The sequence below is a fragment of the Hypomesus nipponensis genome, chromosome 10 (assembly GCF_054491055.1).
Source record: "Hypomesus nipponensis isolate SF chromosome 10, ASM5449105v1, whole genome shotgun sequence".
NCBI lineage: Eukaryota > Metazoa > Chordata > Actinopteri > Osmeriformes > Osmeridae > Hypomesus > Hypomesus nipponensis.
Genome location: NC_140370.1, coordinates 13,732,218 through 13,760,112, shown reverse-complemented (window position 1 = coordinate 13,760,112; position 27,895 = coordinate 13,732,218). Strand labels below are relative to the sequence as shown.

General features: G+C 40.5%; 2 protein-coding genes across 3 annotated transcripts in view; one reads left to right on the top strand and one right to left on the bottom strand.

Annotated features, from left to right (window-relative positions):
- Window positions 1–518, bottom strand: part of brinp2 (bone morphogenetic protein/retinoic acid inducible neural-specific 2) — a 51,953-nt gene extending 51,435 nt beyond the window's left edge. The window contains exon 1 of the mRNA XM_084707841.1: window positions 400–518. The gene's annotated coding sequence lies outside the window, so the exon portion shown is untranslated. The remainder of the gene's footprint in view (window positions 1–399) is intronic.
- Window positions 519–3,702: 3,184 nt separating this feature from the next.
- Window positions 3,703–27,895, top strand: part of astn1 (astrotactin 1) — a 105,104-nt gene continuing 80,911 nt past the window's right edge. For both annotated transcript variants that reach the window (XM_084706683.1, XM_084706684.1), the window contains exons 1-3: window positions 3,703–4,143; window positions 21,513–21,700; window positions 27,495–27,888. In XM_084706683.1, the coding sequence (XP_084562809.1) occupies window positions 3,843–4,143; window positions 21,513–21,700; window positions 27,495–27,888 (883 nt within the window). In that variant the 5' untranslated portion in view covers window positions 3,703–3,842. The remainder of the gene's footprint in view (window positions 4,144–21,512; window positions 21,701–27,494; window positions 27,889–27,895) is intronic.

Sequence of the window (27,895 nt, the reverse complement as noted above, 5' to 3'; positions counted from 1 at the left end):
CGGGGGCTTTTTTGTGAGTTGGACAGCAGGAGAATTTTCCACACATTAAATAATTATGCCAGCTGATGTGCATTCATGTTCATTTGAGAAAAAATCATTTTCTGTGTGCCACGAACTACCTGCACGATGCTTCTGGTTAAATCTGGATTATGTTCAGATGTGGCATTGACATAAGGAAACCTGCAATCTCTTTGTTCATGGAACACCTTGATTGTATTGTGTTTAGAGGAATAAATGCCTAAAAACACACTGTATGTTGTGTTTGGTTGGAAAAGGGGGGTATACAGACCCTAGTTTAGGAATTGTACTTTTACTTGTCCTTGACCTGATAAAAGGAGGGTGAAAGAGCATTTCCCTCTAACTTTATCTACATTCTTCACCCAGAGATCCATCTCATACCATTCAGTAGAATATCCAAGGTTCCCAAGAACAGGCTGAATCATTATACACATTCCTTTCTGCCTGTGTCCGTCAAGCTGTAATCCATAAATTGGCCATGAAGTATATAATGCCGCCATTGTCAGTAGGTACATGTGTGTGTGTATGAGAACAGCAATCTGTTGTATTTGTGTATGTAGCCATGAGGGTTGTGCAATATGAGGTCATGAGGATTGTGCAATATGAGGTCATGAGGATTGTGCAATATGAGGTCATGAGGATTGTGCAACGTCAATATGTGTATGTGGTCACGAGGGTTGTGCATTATGTCTCCACTGCACTGATAAGATATTGATATATAATTTTGTTTTTTTTGTGTATTTGTGTGCAGTCCAGAACAAATTTCCCTACATGGAAATTAAACCACATCACATCTTATGTTATCTAACAATGGGGACTTATCATCTTATGTGTACAATAAGATCAGGCTACAGTTACAGTAGGTCCACAGTGTATTACTTATTAAACCATCCAAATTGTCAGTCAGAAATAGAACATGAGCCTCAGTAAACCTCCAGCTCCTCTGCGTCTGCCTCCTTGCTCCCTCCCTACATCAATGTCACGACAGTAAAGGCAAAGACAATTAAGGTGTATAAATATGTAAATATGTCCACAGCATCACAGGGGGAGTTGGCTAATGACATTTGCTGCCCTCATTTGGCCAATTCCCAAGCCGACCCCAAATTAGAAACCTTAATGACAACCAATAAGCCACAGATGGTCAAACTCCAGGATACACAAGGCTTCTGATCTTCCACACTCCTTGTGGCATCGTTGCATATGCCAACAATACATTACCTAGCCAGATGCTACTGGCCCAAGGGGGAGATCAGGCCCATAACTGGAAGGTCAGGTCTGGGTGGTGCGTTTAAGGGGAGCGCCTGGCCACCAGCCTCTGTCTTGTGAGTGTGCGTTGCCTGGCAGTCCAGGTAATCCGTCCTGGGAGGCCATGTGGCAGATGCCTCCCATTGCCATTTGTCTTGTGAAGTTGACATATGGAAAACTCCAAGGGTACTGTCTCCAGAGGGAGGGAGAGAGAGGAACGGAGGTGGAGAGAGGTGGAGAGAGATGGTGGGGGGAGAGAGGAGGGGGGAGGGGGCAGACCGGGTAAGGGGGGGGGGGGCGTGGATACGAGGGATAGAGACGGAGAGAAAGGGAGGAGAGGAGGGGCTGGCAGGATTCCATTGCATGAGTTTGGTGACTCTGATCCAAGCACTCACAATTAGATCAACCTTGACTATTTATTATGCATGCCTCTAATGGAATGAAAATAATTTATCTGGCAGCTTGGACAAGTGGAGCACTCACACAAGACTTACACACAGTATAGAAAAGTTCACCTGGATGTCTGGGAGACATTCTTTCCAGGCGACTTACACACAAAAACCACACACATTAAATTTGAACAGGGAATAAAAAGATTATAAGTACCGATGCGCTCATTGTAAGTCAAGTGGATTAAACTCTTTGTCACAGCTTGTAATGGCTGGAATTTTGACAGTGAAATCCACGGCATGTTTGTCTCACAAACATTGCTTGTGTTAAACAAATATGCCATACATATTACAGTCAAAATATAGCTATAATAGTTTCCTTTTGTACCAATGATTTGCCACTGTTGCCTTTTTCAGTCAAAACTCTTAATACATGTTTCCACAGGTGAATTGAAGCCTAGTATGTCAGATATACAACATTCTAAAATAAATGTACTGCGTCTGGAAGAATATTAATGGACATGACATCATCATACTGCATATTACAAACAAAGTGTAATAAAATGCAGTGGTAATGGGTTTCATTTCATTAAAAAAAGAATCGCACATAGTATGTGCCAGTGTACTCACAGTAGAACTTACTGTTACACTGTGTCCGTATTTAGATGGTCACTGTGGATCAGATGATGTGAGATACTTTTAATTGGTAGCAACGATAAAATACAACTTAAACAGAATCACTTTCTCCGGGATTCGGCTTGAGAATCAAATCAAATTAGCTCAATACCCAAGCCCACAAATTCAGTCCTTTCATCAGCCTCATGCCTTTTCATTGATGAAAGACTAAATCCTCCTTAATAACAGGATCAAGCTAACACGACAGTTAAGCTCAGAGGAAGTTACATAAGGACACAAATGATTCCCCAACCAGTATATCAACTTCAATAACTTAGCAATCGGTTCAGTTACTTAGTAAAAAAAATATATATATACACAAATATAGAAATCTGAAGAATGGGTGGCTATTGGAAGGATTGTGTCAGGAAGGGCTATGTTGTTGGGATGGGACAGGGGGTGTGCAGCTTCCCTGAAAAGCCTGCCTCCCACCCTCAGTGCTCATTACAGCCCATGTCAGAGATGAACCTGCAGGGTTCTCATCACAAAAACACCATACAGTTTGCTAAAGCTTTGCTGTCCTGCTGGAAGCAGCCCAAGATTACACAGTGAGATCATTCTTAGATCTGAGTCCATCCCTCTGTATCATCCCCCCCACCCCCCTCCCCTTCCTTTCTCCCTGCACCTGCTAGTCTCATCACCAGATGTATTTTTTTTTTCTTCTTCCTACTCTCTGTGGTCTCTCTGGTATATCTAATTCATCTCTCCCCCTGGTCTCTCTCGCGCTCAACTCTCAACCCGTTGTTTATCAAAATAGGGCATCATCAAATGCTATATTTTTTTGAATCTTAAAAGCAATTTGGCAACCACTCCATCAATAATGAATGTATCTGTGATGGTATGAGTAACACTGTTTATCTCGGGCCTGATATTTACTGTAAGTTTACTTTTTTCAAAGCTGGAGAAAGGGTAATAAAGTAGTGGAGCTTCATTTTCCAGGACCTAGTTATCTTTCCAAAACGGTGTGTTGGCGACAAAAAAAAAGAGTGAAGTCAAAGCGGTGACACAGAGACACTGGTGTGTATAATATAGCCAATTCTTTAGAATAGCCTACGTTCAAATCTAATTTATGACACCGTTAAAAACGGTTCAAAATGGATATCGAGTTTAACCTCCGATTTATTGGGATATTCAATGCCGCTAATGTCAATGTTAATGATAAGCAAGTTAAAATGATATGGCAAGTTTTCCTTAACCCGTGAACGTTCATATGGACTTCAAGTTCAAACATTAAGGCTTAATGTGGACAATTCCAATAAGGGGGTCAGTCACTGCGTCGACTCATCTTCCCCGCCATCGCTTTAATGTTAAGCTGCATTACAATCGTGAAACATAATCTTTGACCATTTGACGGAGCATTTGGAGATTTGTGCGAAATAAAAAGCGTTATCTTGCGAGACCAATATTCCCGGAAATTGTGCTTTGCCAGCGCATTCGCCCTCGCTGATATTGCTTGCGCAGCCCGCGCTTGGCGGAGGCAAGCTAGAACAGAGACAGGGGAATACGTGCAAAACCATGGCAATGGCGAGCATGATGGGGCTGAGATTGTTCGTCTTTGTCGCATGGATCTTTGCCTTTCATCCGGTACATATTTGGGGCTTAAATGCCGACGACGACCAGTCCCAAGATATGGAATGCAAAATGAAAAGCGTCACCGTTTCTGCGTTGCCGTTTTTGAGAGAGAACGACCTGAGCATCATGCACAGCCCATCGGCCTCCGAGCCCAAACTGCTGTTCTCCGTCAGAAATGATTTTCCAGGAGAAATTGTTGTCGTTGACGATCTAGAAAACACCGAACTCCCCTTTTTCGTCCTTGGTAAGTTTGGAGATATGCACCCCTTGACTCTAACATCGGATATTTTAGGATTTGGCTATTCATGCTATCCGCCATGTTTATTTTTATAGTAGCCTATACCTGATATGAGCTCTTGCTAAAGCGTGTGTGGATCAACAGCAGGCCTTGCTAACATTCCTAATGAATACCTACTTTGTAAGTAGCCTGCTTGTGAAACGTTATTCAGCAATACTACAGGGTATATCTCGAAGGATTCGGTACAATCACGTTAGGTTTAGTATTGGACTACTGCCTTTATGAGTTTAAACTGTCAGTTGTTTCAATGCTTGTACAGTATTATGTGTTACATTATACATCTTGCAGGATCCATTGCCTGTGATTTTACTAAAACACTTTTCACAGTATATTACATATGAATTCGAATTTCACAGGCATATAGCCTTACCGTATCACGCTATTTGTACGGACTTCACTGTCACAAGTGCAGGAGTTGTTTACAATGTGGACGACTCACTTTTACACAAATGCCTGTGCCAGCACTCTATCGGCAATACTTTGAACGGAAAACGAATCTCTGTTTAAAGTGTGTGTTTTCTATTACTTAAAAGTTTTACGTGTGTAGTCAGCCTAAAGTAGCAAGCAGAGCTGTTTTAAACAACCCAGTTTTTACCTTGACAGGGATGAGGGGATGACAAGTTCGAAACTTCGCTTGGAACTCTGGACGCTGTCCATGGTGCTGATATTACATAGGGCACTAATTCTCAATGGCTGTTTCAGAGGCGATTTCAGCATGCAGGATACCTTGTGGCCCTTAGTATGCTGTAGGAGTTTAACAGTTTCAGCTTGATCAGTCTGTCATATTGACTGCCTGAAGTAGTTGGCACAAATAATAAAGTGACAAAAGCTTTTTTGTCTTCTCATGCCTGTGATGTTTAATTCATATTTTGTAGCATCATGTCAGTTTAATGTTACATAACTATTGCTAACATGCTACTTTCAACAAGAAACGGCATTGTAATTGTTAACAATTGTTGTCTCAAGAAAGTCCAGAAACTACCTAATATTTACTCCTACCCTTATGTGCGTAGAGTAGCACTGTTAAGGGGCCCACTGTTACCATGCTATGCATTGCTCAAAACACATGCAGAGAAGGGTTAGAATCTATTTAAATTTTCAGTACTACAGTACAAATTAGGTTTAGTCATGGAAGTCAGTTGATACAAAGTGTGGGAACACTGAGAAGTGTAATGCTAGGTTAAGAAGTGTTTTTGGAAAATAAGCACCAGTAGGCATTTACTGGTCAAAATTCCTATATGGTTCTTCCAGAACAATAATTTCTTATGTAAGCTACAAATAGACCAACAAACAAGCATCTAAAAAGCTAAATTGGACTGAGGGCTTATTCATTAAAGATAACATAAGAAAAATATACTGCTTGCATAGCACTTGGCATATTAATAATTAGCATGTTTTTGTGTTTGACATTTCATTTACAAGGTTTCTAACACCAGGAAATCAAACTTTTAATGAAAATTCACACCAAGGAATTTAACACAGTTCTAGATTCCTAATGTAAGTTACTTTCTCACCTCTGAAACACTCGAGCTTCTGCATATTTCTAAACCTTCAGAGTCAAATATGGTGTCTCAGCATGGATTTACTAATAAGAGTGTTAGCTTGTAGAAAGTTTGCTTTGTCAGCAGCAAGTGAAAGCAATCTTTTGAAAATACTTAATGACAGAGAAATTAACCTGCTAAACATATTTGAGTTATTACGGTAAGATATTGCTATGGTTGTGAGTTAGTAGTTTGTATTTTCCATAGTTTTACAAGAAACTGTAGAGAACCACCTGATGTGTCATCAGAACTATTACCCACTTCATGAAATAAATTTGTCTTGAGGCATGCCAATTAGCCAGGCAAAGAGGTGATTTTTTACTTGGGACAAAGTTATAACTTTGTTGTAAGATTATATTTTATAAATGTAGCCTAGTCTTTCATTTAGCAGTACTCTTATTGAGGAAGATATGTTCATTGAACCCTGCTGTTTCAAGTCGCAATATAAAAGGTTGAAATATTGAGAGCGTGAGTTTAAATAATTATGTTTTTGCCATATTGAATATTTCATATTAAATGGCATCGACTGTATTTCACTAGTCAGTTGACTCATGTTTGAGTAACAGAATCAGAAGCGTGTTGACAGAGTTGTACCCAGTGTTAAAGGAACATCCATTAGTCACTTAAAATGTATACACCTTCCTCCACTAAAGCTATCAATACTTCATGTCTTTGTGTTACTAATGTAATATGAATATGTGTGGCTTTAATGGTTAATTAGCTTAAATGGGCTCTTTTTTTAGTAACACTTAGTTCAACTCACACACCACCCACCCAGCTACGCACACAGACACACATTTACACATTCTGATTGCTCCTCTCTCTCACTAACCGTCTCTGGAGGAGGGGATCCCTCTCTGAATTGCTCCTCCCAAGGTTTCTTCCACTTTTTCTCCTGTTGGCAGTTTTTCTGGGAGTTTTTCCTTGTCTTTCTTAAAGGTTTAGGTTGGTTGAGGGGCAGTTCTATGGGCGTATGTGAAACCCTCTGTGTGCTTGCGTGTAAAAAGGGCTATACAAATACATTTGATTTGATCATAAATCCGATGCAAAGGTATTTGTTTTTCAAGACGAGTCTGAAACAAATTTCTTGACTTTGTCATTTGTATTCAGGTAACCATGACTACCTCTGTGCTTTTCTAAGCGTTGTAATATTAAAGTCACATACTGAATTGAAGGTTAGTAATTAATAACAACTAGTAAATCCAAATCGAAATGTCCCAGTTCAAATGGGCACTTAATATCTATAATTGTACTTAATCACATTTTTGTGTTGTGTGAAATATTCTGACAAGATCAGGCAGAGGGTTTTACCTGTTCAGCAGGATTTTCTGCAGAAGAGAAGTAGTGAGTGGTTTCCATGACAACGTGCTCAGTGGGTGCCTCAAAGGGAAGGGACGTTCAAACTCCTCTCTCGGAGGGAGTGAGGGTTACAGCTGCCCAGTGGCATGCAGGAATGCTTATTTTAAGTCCAATGCAAACAGCACCATAAGGTTGGAATTCATAGGCCGGTAGTGCTGTGACTGGGGATTCAAACTCAGTCATTTGCGTCCACTTTACTGTAAAGCAAGAGACTACACCTACAACATTGTTTGATGTTGCACACATTTGTGATGTGACATTGATTTAGCTGCATTGTATTGTGCACCATTTGGTTGAGATGTTGTTGTTGCACTATAGTTATTCATGCTGTTAGAAGTGTGCACTTCTGATAGCTAAAGTAATACACAGTGTACACTGTTGTAACAGGTTTTTGAAACCCTCAAAGGAATGTATTTTTCTCTTACATGACGTTACAGACAGTGCAGTAGGGCATCAGATGACTTGGTGGGTGTGTGGTCGTGTGTGTGGTTGTGTGTGTGGTTGTGTGTGTGGTTGTTACAGTGTTAACAGACACAGTGGCACGAAGTTGTGATAAACTTAACTTCATGAAGCCTTGTGTAAGCTCTATGCATCATTAATGTGTATTCTAAATTAGGCATAGATATATCCTAAGATAATGCTGGTTGAAAAATATCAGTAATAGCTGAATGAATAATAAAGCACAAGTTGTTCAGGTGTTATTTCCCAAACACCCATTCGTCACATACATCTCACATTTCTACAGTATTCAAGCCATTTGGAATTGGGAGTCAGCCAAGTTCAGTTTGCAGTTGTTCACCATGTTCTTTGGTATCTTTTTTTGTTGTTAGCGGATATAATATCTCTCCAACTGTATGACAGGCCCACTGCTTCCTCGTTTGGGTCTTGGGTTAGAGAAGATCAACAGAGGGCAAGGGGAAAAGCTGAAATCTATATGCAGACTCATGTGTACCACTGGAAGTAGACTCTGGACAACTAAACACAGCAAAGATGGCCTTGAATATTTCGACTTCCCCAGAGAGAGAGTTGGGCAGTTGCGTAATTTATGGCACTCCACGTACTGTTGCCTTCAGAGGGTTCTTAAGGCAAATAAAAAAAAGATTGAGATGCAGTGCCGTTCAAAGATGTGTTTTTTTTAGTTCAACAGAATTTGATCAGATCCAGCTGGCTAGAAGTTTCAACAGCAGGATGCTACTTTTTCCTATTTCATCTCAGACATCTTTATTACATCACATTTTTATATCAATCTCTCAATTCTCGGCAGTGAGACCCTGTCCAGAAGTAGCTGTCTGATCTCCCAGCTGCCCAGGAACATTTTTGGGAGCAGATTTGATTTGGTAAAATACCTAGTGTTAAAGTAGTCCACTATGATGATTGTTCTATGTCAGATGGCTGAGCGGTAGGGAGTCGGGCTATTAATCAGAAAGGTTGTTGGTTCGATTCCTGGCCGTGCCAAATGACGTTGTGTCCTTGGGCAAGGCACTTCACCGTGCTTGTCTCGGGGAGAATGTCCCTGTACTTACTGTAAGTCGCTCTGGATGAGAGCGTCTGCTAAATGACAAAATGTATATGTCACTGAAACAGTATGTTTTGTAGTTTAGACACATACTTTCAAAGTACAAGACTTGGTTAGATCTGGTTCCAGTTCCTAAAAATATTATATAATAAGATGCAGTATCTACTGCTATTCATTATGTATGTCCCTTGGCATACTTTAAATGAAGTATTGAATAAAGTAGTTACTTTATTTTTCCACAATGCCAATCATGCATGACAACCTTCTTAGCAATATACTTTGTGAATGTCTTCTATTTCACATGCATAATAATATAATGAGATTAAAGCCGGGATTTTGTGAAGGACAAAAGTGTACTTAACATTTAGGTATGAAAAGGTTTGGATGTCCACATACATTTTAATGGTGAACTGGTTGATTTCAGCCACTATCAGTGAAACTCTGCAGTTGTGCCATTCTCAATAGGCAACAGGGAAGAGATCAACTTAATCGACCCCACAAACTGAACAAACTGCACATAAAAGTAAATAGACGTGAGGAAACTTTGGAACTTGGATAGTAAAACTTTTGAGTGACAACCCCAGCATGACTTGACCCATGGCAGTGGCTCTCCTTTATAGTAGTAGGTAGGGAAGGAAAAACATGGAGTCCATCTATCCTCCCTTCCAATGGATCACTCATTTCAGGCTCCTCTCCGCCTGGAAGCTGATCCTGCACACTCTCCAAAGGACACAGGTTTATCTTTTTTCAGACTGCGACTTTTTCCATTTCCATCCACTTAAGCTACTTCGAGGCCTGACAAAAGAAATGTTCTGTATAGAATTCACTTTTTTTTCTTCTTCTGCCCAGCACAGCTTCTCAAGGAGAGCCAGTTTCTAATGAGATGACACTGCCAGGGCACTTGTCTGACCGTGTCAAACCAGGATGTAGAAGGTGTGGATTATTGGACAGTTTCACTGCTGCACACCAGGGTTGTGGCTGTGACTGGGTGCTGAAGGTGAAACATGTCAGCTATTGTCATGTCAGATGTTGGTAAAATATTAACGTGATGATGGATTTTGAATTTGTGCCCGAGATGAATCATGTGGTGAGCTGGCTATGCTGCAGTGTTTCTGGAAATGTTAGCCATGTGTTACTCAATAGCTAATTGTCTATAAGAGATGTCGGTATGGTATAATGCTTTGACAGAAGTTTGGCACAGTGTTTAAATCTGTAGATGACTTTACAGATTGCAGTGACGTTGCCTGATTGTGACACCACAATATCAGTTTTGTTGCCTAATAAATGACAAGCATGTCTGACAAGCATGTCTGTAAAGTTCTAAAAGGTCAACTATCAATCGTTAGTAATATTCTACTCTTCCATTAAAAGCAAGTACCTGTACTTCTCTTCAAGAGAAGAACTATGACTCACACACGTTCAAATTACTAATGGTTGGAGTAAAATGGTTTTAAAAGCTTTTGACGGTGCATTTCTGCTATGTGTCTCCTGAATTGGTGGAGGCACGTTGACTGCACAAAGCCATCCGTGGCATCCATCCATCCATCCAGTTAAGATTAAGACTAGCTAAATGTTCTCTTGATTAAGCCCTTTATTGAGGTAATTGGTTGTCATTGCATTGATTGCAGCTTGGGTTTCCTGAGAGTGAGGCAGACACACAATGAGGTTTCACAGTGTTGACCTACCTGCTTCCCACTTCTCTCCTAACCAGAGGTGAAGTGAATTATTTCTCTCTGGACAACCCTTTAGTATACTCTGTAGCTAACCTGTGACTAAGGCTGTCAATTCAGCAGGCAGGGTTAAAGTGGCCGTGAGGTAGTGACAAGGTACTTAAGCCAACAGGTCCTATAGCTAATGGTCAATAGATGTATCCAGCCTTGGGCTTTGCCTGGTCCCGACTGACAGTAACCTGTTGTTGTTCTGAACTTGCTTATGAGCAGGCTAAGAAGACCTTTTCATCAGATGTTGTGTAAGTCAGCAGAATGCTGCTCCTCAGTATAACACCCACTGCTGCTTATGAGCTATTGCTAATGAGCTTGTTCATTATTAAGTGAACGGATGTGTTGTTAAGGGGCCGCAAAAACATTTGAGCTATGCTGCAAGAGGGCCGCAAAATGGAAAATGTGGGAATGGCTGCTATAGACTATATAGAACACTATATGGAAAATTGCACAATGTTGCATTGGGTTGATTTAGGGGAAGAATCCTATGTTTAATGTTGCCTAATGTTGCTTCCTTAGGAGCTGGTGAGGAACGTGAACATGTATTTATGTAGTTAGCATTGTTTGAAAGGCTTAAGAATATTGCGGTGTACATTCAATCATCCATATTGAAGACACGTACCGAGTTGAAGGCAGCCTCCAGTGGTTTGCTTCTCAATTGTGGCGCCACATTTATGTCCCGACTTTAACTCTGGTGTAACCTTTCCTAAAAAACAGGGCTTGCTATTTACCTAGTATGATTCAGACCTCTTGAACTTGGAGCAGAGTGCCTAATGCAGCGAATGTGTCACCTTCAGACTCTCTCATTTGGAATGACATTTGACTCCACGAGGAGTAATGCTTCAAGTTATGTGAAAGAGCGTGTTAGAAAAATGGTCGGCTGCAATTTACATCAGCCTGTAGGCTAATTAGTGATTAAAGTATTTCAATTGAGTCATCGTTTTATATACTTGCCTTCATAATTGTCTGCAGGGCTTCTGGTTATCAGGCTGTTGTTATTGCATTGGTCTAATATAAGATTGTTTAATCTAACCCTAAGCTAAACAAGCTAGACAGTTTGTGTGTGGGTTAAGACTGTGATTGTGTAACCTATAGCATGTTACGTGCTGATTTGTGGAACAGCCATTGAAACATGTCTGTGCATGTACAATGCTGTTGCAGCAGATCGATCAATGGACTTGCAAGACATGGGTTGAACATATTTAGCATGATATGTAAGCCATAGCTCAATTGACACTATTCACCAAAGACCGTAAATGCCTCTATTGCGTCAGCCGTTGTCATCCATGTCTGAGCTGTTTTGATAATGTAATATCATAGGGAATTTCTCCATTAATAAATCCCCAGTTAATGTTTACAATAGGGATGAAAGTTTATGAACGTTATCTTATTGTGTTGTTTGAAAGGCCATGCTTACTCCCTGGTAGATCAAAACTATTGCAGTCCATCTTCTTACCTTCCTAGTATGCATTTTACATTGACATAACCTTGTCTATGTTTTGGTTTATTTTATTGATTTGTATATTTCTCCTCTAGAGCACCTCGTTATATGCAGAGAATTCCATATTTTGCAAGCGTGTCATGTACTATCTACAGAACAGTCTCTACACTTTTGGCAACCATAATATCACTGTAAAAGATGTATTAGCCCAGTCTAATTCAGTTTAATAGTTGAGTTTTCTTCTCAGATTCTGCCATCATTATTTTTTGGGATTTACAAACACTTTTCTGATGTGCCATATGTGTTGACAGATGTTATCATCTTGCCCCCAGAGGAGGAAGATAGATGACCTGTCTCCCTAGCTGAAGCAGAGAAATTGTTTTTTTTTTCATATTCACAGCATTTGCATTCTCCCCTATGCTTCTTTCATTTCAGCTTCACGCTCCATTACAATGCTGCAGACGCAGTGATGCTCAGACAGATTCTTCTTTTTTTGTTAAGTTTTTGAAAACATGCGGTTGAACTCTTGTGGTTAGCATATTCTGGAGTTTCTGCACTGTAAATCAGCAGTCCCTCTGAGGCACAACTGACTTGGTATAGTTCATAATGAAGACGAACACAATAGCCTCCAATGTCAACTCCTATTAAGACCAGATTTGAGAGAAAAATAAGTCTGCAAAAATATAGCTAACTACTCTTTCTGTAACTATTTCTAATTCTAAACAAAATCTAATTCAAGAAATGAGCTGTCCTCTGGCAATACGTTTTATTATCCCTAGGCTACAACTCAGTGTTTTCCACATTACATCTATGATTCAATAAATGCATCTCTGATTCTTTAAAACACATCATCAGTGATTAAATCATCTCCAAATCCTTACCCCACTATTGTAGGAAACAGTACCTCTATTTTTAAAGGGACTTTACATTTAACACTTCATCTAATTTCGCTTAAATTAATTCACCTTAACATTCAACAGCCCACATTAAGCTCCAAGAACTGCTATCCTTAATTACTTTAGAAATGCTAACAGAAGAATTTAACATGCAATCAGGAGGCTATTAAGTAGATGAAGGTAATCCTGCAGGAATTAAGTAAAAATAGAAAGTGATGAACCAAGGTGGTTGCATGGGAAGACTGAAAATAATTAGCCAAGGAAGCTGATATACTGGAGCACAAACTCTCACATCTTGTGTTTGTGGGACAACTTAATGCTGCCTTGCCTTAAGAAAACAATACATGCGTTATGTGAAAGCACATCCATTTTGGGGTCTTGCAAATCCTATTAATATAGAATATAAGATTCTTACTCCCATCCAAACGTTTATCTTTTGCCATTGAATCTGATAGTAGTAGGCCTAAGTCATTCGTATATTGTGTGTTTGGTAAGGTTGTTCTTTGACAAGTTGTCTATGTTCATTTATTTGGTGTTCATCAATTGCAAGTAGCTTGATTTGCATCATTTTTACTGTTGTAATTAGAATTGAACGGTAGCAGTGGAAATGGAACAAATGGAATTTATCTGTACAATATGACAAATATGGAACATCATTCTGACTGATGTCCAGATTTGCACCGTCTTGCCTGTTACATTGAAACATGCATTGTCACTCAGGAAAAGTAATAGTGTGTCTTGATAATCATAATCTGTGACAAGTGTCTACGTTCGCCCTGCAGTAGGAAATAAGAATGTATTGAGGAAAAGTAACACAATAGAGAATGTAAATCTCACCAATTTGTTATGCATTGCCTAGCTAGCAGGGAAAACAGATGAAAACGGAACAAAAAATCTGATTGATCAAAACGGTCCACTTGTTTTTCACTGAACTGTAGGTGTCCTTTATCAAGACTACTAATCTATGATATTTAGTTACGTCTTGCTTTTTTTGGCCCACTGATTTAGCAAATTACTTAGTCTCCGTGGCTTACTATTGATTTTTGTTGTTGTTGATGGGTTAAAGTAAAAGATGGGGGTTCAAACTGCCTTTGCAATCATGTAGCCTAACCCTAAACCTAGTTTACACAACCTACATTTGTCATAACCTGGAATTTCAACAGTACTGCATCAGACGAGTACACTTTAGTGTACATTAGAGTGTTTTCAACACATATTATAAAGATGTGTGTCTTAAAGTTCTCATTTGAATTCAAAGGCTGTAATGCCATTCAAGTCCATGCTTTTATGGCCATCAACAAAAATCTATTTGTCATGAGGATGCATGAATACATGGTTACCTGGTAGCTCTTACACTGGCATCACAAAATGACAGTTCCGGTTCAATACCGAAATTAACTGAACTTTTGTTGTTCATGTCACAATTACCTCATTAGTATCACAGTCAGTGAGTGTGCTGTTTACAATAATGACTACAGTAGTACGGTATCATAACATCAGCCATACTTCAATTAGCATTGCAGATGCAACTTAATTGAACCTGCATTCACACTGTGCAAGAACAACACAAGGTGCATGCAATTACTATACCTTTGAGATACCCCTGTTTACTCAAACATGCTTCATTTTGAGTTTAACTCTGAAGGGTAAATCGGAGTAGAACTTGTCAGTCGTGTTTCAGGGAAGACATGTCTCCCTAGCTGGCCTGGAGCTTTGCTGTATAAACAATGCATGAGACCATGTGGAGAACCTTGTCTCCAAACAGCAGGGTCTTCTTCTCCTTTTTACATACCGCAGAGCCTTTATGACATGCTAATTGGATGTGAGGTGAATGTAATGCAATTCATTACTCTGGAGTTCCAGAGCTTAGACGGAATAGGATTTGATGGGGGGGGGGGGGGGGACAGTCGGGTGCTTCAGAATGTTTGTACCTCTCAATATACTCCAGACATTTTAAGGAGTAGCTTTCTTGAACTCTTGAGCTGTATATAAAAAAAACCAACAAGGTTTCCAGTACGTATATCACATTGTGTTCAGCTGACATATTGATTGTGTTGCCCAGAATAACCATTTCAAAGGGCATTTCAGATCCTGTCTGCACCTTGATAATTCATTGTCAGACTGTTCTACAGTACATCCCTTGTTTGCGCTTTATCAAAGTTCCAAGGTTTGAGAAAACCTTAACTGTTGTAGGTAGTAAGGTTTTGCCCTCAATGTGCCTGGAAGTCCTGGTGATTTGCCAATGCATGCATTAGCATGCGATAATAAATACAACCTCTGAACTTTGAGTCTATTTGCTCTGGTCATGATTAACATTCACCTTCACCCTATGGGCATGGCTAGCTTCCTGCATATATGTACATGACATTTAGTTCAAAGGTGTATAAGTGTCAGGATTTAATTAACCACAGCAATGCCCATGTCAAAAAAAGTATGGGTTAGGGACATGTGCTGATGATTAAAAAAAATATTTATTACATTTTCTATAAAGCTTATAGGACAACCTACAGTATGAACAAAAGTTTTCCTTTTTGAAGTGCAGAAGGCACCCCTTGCAGCACAGTAGCTCATTGTTTATGGGTGGAATGTTTATACTTTTTTTTTAAAGACATCAGTCGTTGTGATTTCTTCCCAGTATTTCATCAGTGTTTTGCAACTGACACACAAGGAAAGCCTTCACATTAAGTTGACAGCACCGTATTCCATGGAGATTCATTTGCCTGACAACAGCTGTAGTATTTGCATAATTCATTGCTAGCTTGTTTGGTAGATAGATCAGGGTAATCATTGGTTACAACCAAACTGATCTATCTACGTACTATGAAACACATTTGCATAATGATCCATATATGGGTAAACTAAATGGTATCCTTTTGTCATGGTGATGGTTCTCCCCTACAATGCTTTTCAAGTCTAGAGAGGTATAGGTTTCAGGTTTTGTTTCTGAAGCCAGAGTTAGAGCCAACAGTGATCTTTGAAATACAATGTATAATAGCTTGTGATTAGTGTGGTACCACTGAATGATATTGCCCTTTTAATGTGTAAGTGACTACGATTATTCCCCCCCAAAAAATCAAGATTTGCATATATTTTAAGCTGTTTGTCTCGATGACTGGCTGACTTTGAATCAGTGGGTGGCAGCTCTATGTAACACATTACCGTAGCGACCACCTACTGTGAACTCTTTGTCAATTGCCATGCTTTTTGGCTAGCAACAGTCAGGGGAATCCTAAGCAGACATGAAACAAGCTTGTAGCCAATTTGATGCGGAAAGGGCTTTTAATACATTTCCATCATCTAATACCGGACAGTAGGGCAACATAAACGATGTGACCATATTATGGATGACCAATGGTAGGGTAGCATGTAACAACAAAAGCACAGCAGTTCACAAGACATGGGTAAGTGGCTGATAGTATGATGGCAAAAATAGGTTTCATCGTGCAATTTTTACAGCTGCCAGACATTGAAACAGACCTGACTGTCCTTTTACAGGCCATTTTGTGAATTTTGGGCACTTTTCCATTTACCCGTCTGTCAGTAGTTTTTTTATTCTATTCTGACTTCCCGTAGAGCTTAATCTGAGATCTGAGATCACCACTTATAACTACCTGTCAGAGAGAGACAAAGATCTGCCCTAGCCAGGGAGCTGAGGCCTTATGAAAATTGCCTTCGTTCTTGAAATCTCAGAGAGGACGTGATGAACTAGCACATGTGCCTTCATGCAGAGAGGGATCTAAGGGGGTTGAAGACTTTCAGCAACTTCTCAAATGTAGGCATTGTCTGTCAAATAATTACAGCATACAGTATCACCACTATTATAAATACCTGCTCTCATTGATTGCCAGAAACTGAACTCTTATGTGGCATATTCTAAATTCCAGGCCTCAGGTCACCTGGGTAGCTGTCACCTGTCGTTTCACTCCATGGGAATCCCTTTGTCTTGTATAACCACCTATTTATCCTCAAATCTTGCTTTGTCCTCAGTTAATAGAATCCAGGGAACTAGTGGTGGATACAAGTGGTAATAAGATCCCTGCAAACAAAATGAATTATTGTTACATGGCTGCTTTTTAGATTACCTGACAAAAAGGTTATTTTTTACCAGTAAATTTATCACATCCATTTCAAGAATTAATTCAATTTTCAATGAAGCTTCCAGGCTATGGCACATCTTTGTGTCTCTCAAAACATTTTTTTGGCCAGAGTCTGGAGTTGAAAGGACTGTCCTCAGATTAGGTTCTGCTGGTGTGATCTATGAACCGAGTCAGCTCACGATCAGGGGAGGGCGGCAGACTGACTCTACCAGCATACACCCTACAGAGGGACTGGCTGATGATAAGTTCATTGTCGGGCCGTCTGCGTGGTCCTGATAAGCCTGGGCGACAGACCAAGTCCGCGACAGAAGTTCTGTAAAGTGGTTATGCCTGGTCAAACAGCTGCTCTCTGACACATTGTCGTCTGAGGGTCACTTTCTGCCTCGATTACAACCTGATTAAATGTCATTTGGACAGTCATGATGGAGTTGAGGTACTAACTATGCGAGCATCCATATTGTACAACACTGATTTTGTCTTAGCTCTCTGTAACATAGGTTTAGTAAGTCTAAGTGCTATACTGAGTAACTGTGTCCATGACAGTATGGTACTATGAATATCCTGTTCCTTGCTTGAAGTCACTGCCCAGGATGAATAAATATCAAATGAACAGTAATTTTAACTCACTACTTGTAAATATAGAATATTCTATTGTGAATAGAATTTTTTGCTTGAATTTGATTGTATTGTGAAAATAATGTATATTTAGGATGAGAACTATGCTAAGCCTCCTCTGTTGTACCTGTAGCAGATATAGTGGCCACGGTCACAGTACAATCAAATTGGACATGACATAGTAGTCATGATATCTTGAGTTGATTGGATGTTTAAAAAGCATGGTATGTTATTACATGTATTGCTAGGTGTTCAGGTAGTCTACATGCAAACATGTATATTATATTTGTTTTTCTTGTCTTTCAGTGACCTGTTAAAGAATGATTCCGGTGCCTTTTATGTCAAATGAGCGATCCTGTTTTCTCTTGAGTGGATGTTCAGTATTATATTATGTACTTTGGGCCTTAAAAACTAGGCCTAACAGTTGACAACGCATATTTCCCCACTATGAGAAACACTTGGAAGTGCTTGGAAGCCAAAATATAATGCCAATGTGAAACACAAAGCAATCCTCCCTTGAAAGGACATTCTGAAGTACTGAAGGTGACTTAAGATCCAGAATATTCTCTCACCGTTTTCCTTCTTCTTTTCCCATTGCAACTTTGAAAGTAAAGAAATTGTGCGCTATTAAAATTTAAATTAAATTCCTCCACGATGAGCTTGGATAGGTTTATGCGTCTGCTATAGAGTACAGCTCACAGCATTAGTTGTTATTCATTCTAGAGCATACGATGTGTTATGTATTTGTTCTGCTCATTGCACTCCGTTTGTCATCTCAGTGGAGGTTGACATCCATTTGAATGAAGTTGGAATTAAGATGAGACAGCTCCATTGTGAAATGGGATTTTGTATGTGAGGCCACTTTGTTTATCGTGGACCGAGGTGATGTTCCAGAGTTCATGCATCCGGATGATCTCATCATCTTATTCACAAGCGCACACTGTTATGCCAAACACTGACGAAAAACAGCATCCAAGTTTGCTTTCTCTTTTACGTCAGGAAATAATTCTACTCTGTGGGTGAGATAGAAAAGGAGTAGGAGCCCAACACCCCTTTGAATAACTCCTCCCCCTCCTTTTCAGACTCCGGCTGAATCATGAATCAAGTGTCCGGATCGTGTTTAAACCGTTCACCAAGCCATGCATTTTACATCAGACCCTGGTTGGACTGTGATCTCCCGACCTTGGAATTAACCATTCGCCTGTCCTCTAAGCTGTATTCCATGCCTAATCATCAAACATGAAATATTAAACATGGCTTTAAAACTCAAACACATTACCATTAGCCAGTGATCCTGTTTAATATGTGCAGTGTTGGATAGCTTGTTAGAATGAGACTGACTTTGATTGATTGGTCGGTTTCCTTTTTCTATTCATGTAGATAATTGGCATGGTCAAAAGACACACACCTTGAAACGAGAGGGTGGGTGACTTTGGATGTAGGCATATGCTCCCTTTTGAGCTAAATGTTTGTTTTGGTTCAAGATTTATCAAGATGTTCTGTCTTTTTTCAATGCACATTCTGCCAAGCGGATTCATCTGGGGAAAACACTGTGGTCATTCAGCTACAGAAAAATACTTTCACTCTTTTAGTCTTACATCTATCAGCTTGGTTTACTCTTTAGGTTTACTGTGATATGCTTATAAGACTTTCCTGCTTGATCATCAAATGATCACAGCTATCAAAGATCGAGGAAAGCTGTACTGTACGTTGTGGGCCATCTGTGATGTGTACGTGAAAAAACTTGTTTCACACAGCATGCATACAACGTACAACACACATTGAATGTATTCGACAGATCAGAGATTTCAAGGAGAGGAGCGAGGACTCAACATTTTTACAGCTTATGTGTGGTTGCGCGGTTACCGATTTCCAGTTTAATATCTTTCTACTTGCCAACATGGGAGTTTATAAAAAATATATATTTATTGCGCCAGAAGCCAGGAATTTATTTCAGTCCTCTCTTGCTGGTGTACCCGGGAGCTATGCAAGTAGAAGGGCAGCTACTGACTCTGCAGGAGGATGTGAGTGGAATAGCATTGGCCTCTCCAGCAGTCCACTGCTGTTTAAACTCAGTACAAACACAGGCTCTCTCCATATGGCACCTTCCCTGCTGGGAAGCAAGCCTTTCTAAAACACAGCGCCAGACAGGAGATCTCCCCTAGCCATAGCTGTCTTATCACTTGTGTTTGCCAGTGATCATTTCGGTAATACTTTTCTGTCTATAAAACGAGGTTCTGACGTGGCTGTATGCAGCTGCACCGTGTAAACAAAACTTGCAGGCCATCAAACAGTACTGCTTTTAGTTTTGACCTGAAGAATATAGCTTTTGTAAAACCGTGGTTACATTTAGCTAAATTAAGCAGCTTTTTAGCTATTTTATATTGCCATGGATCAAGATTAACCAAATCAAGATGTGATTTGAAGGCTGTATTGCTGAACGATGCCACCTAGTTTGAAAGTAACTAGGAACTTGAGAAAGGTTCAATCTGAGAGGAAGGAAAGGTGTGTGGCTGAAGCAGTGAGGCAGAATGTTCCCACAGAAGGAACATGCTCTACGGGATTTAAGTTACTTAAATCAATATTGTCCTGCAATGAAACATTGAGAGTACAATCTCATTTATTTTTTACGTCAGACACCATAGAACAGAAACCAAAAATGAGCTTATTCGGAACAAATGGACAAGCCCTGCATATTTTGGTTTTGGTGTGTCTTTATATATATATATATATATATATATATATATATATATATATATATATATATATATATATATATATATATATTATTCGCTTATAAAGCACTGTGATTATGTAAGTTTATAAAAACACATGTAGGCCCAACATGGTTAGAGCAGTCACCTGATTCATCCCCCATCAAAAGCGCAGAGGATACGTATCACATAACTGGAGCATAATGACACTGCCACAAACCTGGCACAGTGGCTTAACAAATACTTCAGTGCTGGAATGCCCTCCCAAATGCATAGTTGCAGTTAGAGGACAGCCAGTAGGACAACCTTCATGGTTTTCACATCAGAATAATGTTTCTGGTGTTCTTGAGGGTTTTTTTTGCCTTCAGGCTTACATCTCAAAGATTTGTGTGTTCACTTAATAGTCATTTATTATTTCTGAGTTGGTAGAACTGAAGAGCAACTGCTCCTGTTTAGCCGTCAATCTACATGCCCTCTAGTGACCAAGCATATTATCATTATTATTATAGCCTCTGCACTGGATTAGGAAAAGAGTATTGCTTTTCTGATGCAAAACTGACTGTGTATAATAGTGCAGTTTTTAAATTGAGATTTGGATCAGAATGATGGTATTCATCTTCTAACGTGGCATCGTCTATTTGATCAAACTGTGTGGCTCATAAAATCATGAAGCCGATGGACCATCATCCAAAGATGTGTTTAAGAAAGATGCAGTGTTATTTCTCTCTAAAACACTAATAACAACTAAAGTGGGGGGCGTCTGTGCATCTGCATGAGCCCTGGGAGAAGGTATACTAATAGTGTGCTGTAATGAAATTACTTTGATCCATTTTGGTGCTGGTTGGTGGGCCTTTGCAGGGAGGCGATGGGCCTCATTAATAAAGCTCTCATGCTGAACCAGACCCCAGGGAGAACGCCGTAAAAAGTGCCCTGTCACATTTGTCAGATAATTTGCATTTAGGTTAAAGCTAGGCCCCTTAATCTTATTTACTGGTCCCACTCCACTGCAGCTCAGTCGCATCCGTTTGTGTTTGAGAAAACTCTGGTATACACATTCAGTTAAAAGTATTTACACTGAGATTACAATTAAGACATAGTAGCTACCTTCATGCACACAGGTAATGGTAAAAGGGTAGGTTGATAGTGTATCGTTTTGTAAATGTATGTGACTGGACACTATGCAGTGGTTTCTAAAAAAGAGGTTTGGGTTGAAGTTTTCTAACCACGCATATTGTGGTCCTTTAGGTTGATGTGGGTTAAAGTGAAAGCATCAACGCTGCATAAACTGCTTCCTATACTTAACGACATCAAAAGAAAATGTCATGATCCATTGTCTTCTGGCGTAACAGGAGATGTACAGCACTGTGTGAAGAAACCTCGTCCTCTTACATCTCCCGCATCTCTTTGCCCGACAGAGATCTCAGGGAACTCGGAGGACATTCCCCTCGTCCGATGGAGGCAGCAGTGGCTGGAGAACGGCACTCTTCTCTTCCACATCCACCACCAGGACGGCAGCGTCAACCTCCCAGGCCAGTCCCCCACCGAAGACCCTGCCAGCGACTCTGCAGAGGAGGAACTACGCATCCTTCACATCTCGGTCATGGTACTGTACTGAACTCATCTGTTAAACATGAGGGTGGGGGGCGCAGGGATGACGTCAGCTGGGGAAACATCTTCCATTCAGAGGAAGACACAAACGCTAACAACTGAAGCCTAAATAGATTGCTTGGTTAGGTTGCACAGGTTTCACTCCTGGCTCAGGATATTTTATGCATGACCTCTAAACTCATGCTGCAGCTGCATGACTGCACGCAGCGTCATATCTCGTGTATAGAAATGGTAAATGATAAGTCCTAAAGATTTTTCACGATAATGGCTGGGTCTTTCCATAGCCTGTGGGAATATGCTTTTATTGGTTCTTTGATATGCATCATCCCAACCCTGCTATCAGTTGCCCTTTTACATCCCAAATACATTACAACCTCTCTGTGATGGATTAGATAGATTTTATATAAGGAATATGCAAATCAAATTTTTATATGATTAGTCAGCTTCAGAAATATTGCCCAAAGCAAGATCCATTGTATAGAGGGTAATGTTCCTGTATGTTCACAGGCTGAATGTCAAATGATAGCCCGACCTTGAGTCTTGCATCAATGCTGTTCGTCCATTATCAAACGTCAAACACGACCACTGAAAATAGGACAAACATTTGTATTCTGTGCACATAAATCTGAGTTTGGCCAATAGATGTCATTTCTCTTTCATCGTGCCTGTCGCGGTCATCCCATCTTAAAAGGTTCTTGGCGATAACAGTCGCAAAGCTCTCTTGTCGAGGTGTGGATGAAGAAGGATTAGCATGCAGATAGGACAGACCTAGCAACAGATGGCCGCTGTGTTGCCGTAGAGCCCTCGCCACTCTCTGTCCCCTCTGCAGCTTGTGGCTCAGTCGGAGGGCCGCTCGGTAAATCCAGCGTCGTGTCACTTTGCCGGCTCCTGGTAGATACAAGGTTCCCTGGGACACCAGCATCACCTCTCTGTTTTTTTTCATTCTTTCTTTCATTCTTTCTTTCATTCTTTCTTTCATCCTTTCTTTTGTTTGTCTTTCTTTCCCACTTACTCTTTCTCTTTCCCTCTGTTTCGCTCTGCCTCTCTCTCTCTAAACCCCACTTGTCAAAGAGCCATATTCCAATATTTGCCATACGATTCAGACTCGGGGAAATCAACAGCCAACCCAGTTAGGTTTCCATGTGGCCATTGCAGCCTGTCGGGCACAGGTCATTGCCTGACTGCCAGACCTGCCGTGCAGCAGTTAAAGGCTCTTGGATGAACAAGTCCATCCTTATAAGCTTGAAATGAGGCCAGCCATATCTAGGGCTTGATCCCATGGTGAATCAAGTGCCATGAACCGCACCAAACTCGTCTTTTTGTGGCCAAAATGGGGATCGATCTTCTTTGACCCAAACCAGCTGCCATTTTACACAGCTACTAACTGGGTATTTAACTTAATACATGTCATGGAAAAGCACAGATAGGCGCATTTAGTAAAACAAATATGAACTGGAATTCAGTATACAATTCGTTTGTCTGCCTCTATTGAAGGAACAGCAATTATTAAGTAGACACTGTTGTATTGCAGTTTCGATGCTACAATCATATGCAGGAGGTTGCTTGTGTGCTGCCACCTCCACAAGGTGACCAGTGTCTCCTCTGCTGCCCTGCTAGAGCATCTATAATAGATGAGTCACCTTGTGTACCAAGTGTTTCACCACAGGTGAGTGCCTGCCAGTTGAAACACATGTCCTCATCTCTCGCAGGCCCAGAGAAAGAGGCAGTGCCAGCAAGATAAAAGAACCTTTGATTGTCCCACGATGTATCACCACCTATGGAGGTTTTCCCTGAGAATACATTTCCCTTGTACTTTAGGAGTGACAGTGATGGATGAGAAGAGGATTGGATAAGGCACAGGGTAGTCTTCAACACGTTACCATTCCAAAGCAATTATAACGTGGAATTAAGTAAGCAAATGATATGCAGTATAGATTGATCTGTCATGTTTGAACAAATCTGACATAATACCACAGATATTATATATCATCCAAAATGGTCTGGCATGTTGACAATAGTATGGATCAGAGCATTTTTTTAATCAGTTCAAGAATTGCAACCCCGTCAAAAACTGAAAGGACAGGTTATGACTCTTACGATCTTTTAAGAGGGTATGGAGTACATGAAGTTGATTGAATTTTAAAGAGGGGATTTAGGTTTGATAAGAAACAAGCAAATGGCCCATTTCACTGTGCGCTTCACAGATTTGGGTTGACAGTGGCTCATGCCCTAATCTGTTGCTGTTTCCCTTGGCTTAAAGTCTCAGACTATTCCCTCAGCTCTGTCTGTCTGAATTCATAAATCCATATTTCTGACTTTTCAGTTTCAGTTTTTTATATTTATTTTCCATCTATACATCTGACTATTCCACTTTTAGCTAGCCACAGCGTTCTCTGTGATAATAAGTTGTTTCTCAATAGGGAAGGAAAGGGTTGAGTTTCTAAGAACTTGACAGCCTTCTATTGAAAAATAGGATGCAGACACAGCCGGAAGATGCCTTTATTTTCGAGTGTAACAAACAAGCGGACGATTCAACAAAGTGAAATATGGTAGGAGAGACTGTGGATAAGATGTTCTCTAGAAGACGAACACGATAATCCCTTCCTTGAAAAATATAATAAAGAAAATGACGAAGTAGTTAAGCCTCGGTCAGCTTCCGACTTATAAACGACCTCTTTTCCTCAAGGCACATCCTCTGAAGCCTGTGCCTGTGCTGTAAGTGCCTGATAATACCTTGTTTTATGACTGCTCACACCCGGACGGACGGCCCGTTTCCTCTTGCCATTGTCATTTACTCCACAAATGTTACCCAGATCTAATAAGGCCTATCTGGAAAGCAGACTTGCAATGACCCTGCCATTTATGCAAGCCCAAGTCTCTGCACTTGACATCTGGTATGGCTTCAAAAATCTGATATGTGCAAAAGATTTTAAACAGATCTTAATCACACACAATCAAAGAGGAACTCATGCATCCACCAGGAAGGAACCTACAATTGAGTTCTAGTCATCAATTCTTTTTTATTTGTCTTCTTTGAAGGTTTTAGGCTAGTTTTAGGCTGCTAGGTGCAGCCCTCTGTGACATTGCTTATAAAAAAAGTGGTCATATGAATACAATTCGATTTTGATTTAATCTTAACAACTTTTTTGAAATGTATACATTTGTGGAGGCTGTGTAGCAGGTTTAGCAGGTGACATGTTTTATACTGAAGCTGACAATTTCAGATTGCCCTCAGGGTGAACCAATCATTGTGTTACTGAGTGAAGCATTGTAGAAAATCTCCAAGCCAAAAGCCTGTTTGTTAGAATGGTAAATTTGCTGAACTTAGTTATGGGCTATCTGTTCATGTGGATTGTAAGTTTATCTTACACAAAGTATGAACCTCACACTTACACAAAGCATTCACAGCTAATCGTTAATGAGTCCCTATTCTGTCCTGGTGTCGGTTCAGTTTTGGAAATGGACGGATAAGTAAGAGCCCGCCATGTTCTCATTGACCTCCTTTCGCAGTTACTGTAGCACCTTCAAAAGCAAGAACACTGAGAGGTTTACTGAAACGTAAGAGGTGATGTAAAGAGCAAATGTAACCAAACACATGTCCTCATCATCTGAAAAGAACTCATGAAAAAAATCATTGGCAAAAAAGCAGTAGTATAGATTACAGGAATCAATGACATATTATGCTGTATAATTTGTCATACTCGTTTGAATAAGACAAGACTGCAATATTTGTTTCATTAAATATTATATATTGAATTTAATTGATTAAGTTTATACCATGAATAACCATTTCCCAAAGGGAAAACTCTGCTGTGTTTGTAATTGAATTTTTACATTTTCAATTTTACTGTGTCAGACTCATAAAACCTTTGGAAGAAAGTCCCATTAACTGTCAAAAAGCTTCCAATATCATATGGAGTCAACCAACAAAACGCAGAACCATTTAACCTTGAGTCAACAAAAAAATCTCTGCTTGTCTGGCTGACATCTTCTCATGGATGTCCTCATACCACTTAAAACTGGATCCAGAGCTGCTCTTCATCCCTGCCATATCCTCTTTGGCACCAGAGCTTTCTGTGGCAGCCTCCCGCTTGTCTAGAAACCCAGGCGTCATCCTCAAGACAACCTAGATTTCAAGAGACACATTTCTCGCACGACGCAGACATATTTCCTACACAGCATAAAGAGAGACATGACAAAGTCCTCAACCCGGCTGCTCGTCCAAGCCACACCTCTCAGCCGTTTTGTTTACTTCAACTCTTTCGTCGCCGGGCCAACCGGCGTGTGCCATACGCCCTCTGCAGATGGTTCCGGAATGCAGCCGCCTCATGTACAAGCTCCCCAAGTACTCACACACAACTCCCCTGCTGAGATCGTTCCACTTGCTGCCGGTCGCCGCAAGGATCAGGCACAAATCAATGCCACTTGCCTATGCTGGTGTTAACAGGACTGGCCCTGCTTACCTCCAGGACATAATCCAGCCATACGTACCGACACTTTGGGTCGTCTTGTGACCCCTGTGCAATGAAATAAGGGTCCTCGCACCCCCAACATGTGGTGCTTCTCCTTCCTTGCTCCACAGTGGTGGAATGACCTCCTCTATCGACTTTGCACCTCTCCGTGCCTGCGGTCCTTCTGCTTTGGTCTCAAGACCATCCTCTTCAAGCTTCACTTTGAATAACTTCTTACATTTTTCTGCTCTGCCTAAGGACGTCAAAAGCAGCACTTTGCATTTGTGATCCTGTTACATTATTTGACATGAAACTGAACTCACAAGATGTCGATGTTAAGATATACTTAATGGTATATATTTTTGTAGATCATTGTTTTTTTTGCTGCACTGTAAGAGGCACGTGTGTACTGTATATTCTGTTGATAAATGGCATAATTCCAGCTATTAGGTAAACCCTACTATTCAAACATTGTCTCCATTTGTACTACAGTAAGTAGATTACCGAACCGAAGTTATGTCATCCTTTGATGTTTGGCTTAGTGCTATTGGCTCTATAAGAAATTACAGCCTCCTTAGTTCACCCTTTGATTCCCTGCAACGTACAACATTATTACACATGTTCTCTGTCCTCTGCTTTCATGCTCGGTATTCAGCTTATGGTTTGATTTAAGTACCTTTCTTGTTAAGGTAAATGTGATATATTCAGTTGACTGCCAATTGTATTTGTCCTGTATTCCCCCAATTATTAGTGTAGCTATCCAAATAGACTTGTGCAAAACCAGTCTCTAAGTGGCTCTACGAATGGCTCCTCCAACATTAGGTTGTGGTACTGTAGGCATTTCAGTTGCATTGGAATCAGTGGTGGACATGTTCTGTGAATATAATACTAAAGTATCAACATTATTCCATAGTCCTTTTTGACCACTGTGCATACTGTTTTGCTGCATAAGTGACCCATATCACACTTTCAATTGAATTACCTTGATGATGCAGAATAGGCAAATAATAATGTAAATTACTTTTGACTTAATGTAAAATCAATTCAAGCAGGTGAAGCACTTATCCTTCTCTCTATGTTTATCTTCTGCTGTTAAAGTGGGATTCCTCCATTTCAGAGACTGATGGAACTAATATAATAAAATAAAATAAAATGATATAATCATCAGTGCTGTTTTGACAAATATTTGTATTTGTCTTAGAATTTGGGTGTGAGTTAGTCTTAGAATAAGTCTTAGAATTGGAATTAGAACGTATTTGTTTCTGTTGGGGAAACTGAGTCAAGTAAGTTCAAGCTTTCACACTGTTTGCCTCTGTATGTGTGTGTGTGTGTTTGCAGGGGGGCATGATTGCCTTGCTTTTGTCCATCCTGTGCCTGGTCCTCATCCTCTACACCCGCAGACGTTGGTGCAAGCGCCGCCGCGTGCCCCAGCCTCAGAAGAGCGCCAGCGCCGAAGCAGCTAACGAGATCCACTACATCCCCTCGGTCCTGATGGGCGGACAGGCCAGGGAGAGCCTCAGGAACTCCCGTGGCCAGGGCCACAACTCCAGCGGCACGCTGAGCATCCGAGAAACGCCTATCCTGGACGGCTATGAGTATGACATCACAGACCTGCGGCATCACCTGCAGCGCGAGTGCATTAACGGGGGAGAGGATTTCACCAGCCAGGTAACACGCACTCTGGACTCCTTGCAGGGCTGCAATGACAAGGCCAACATGGACCTCACACCTGGTGAGTT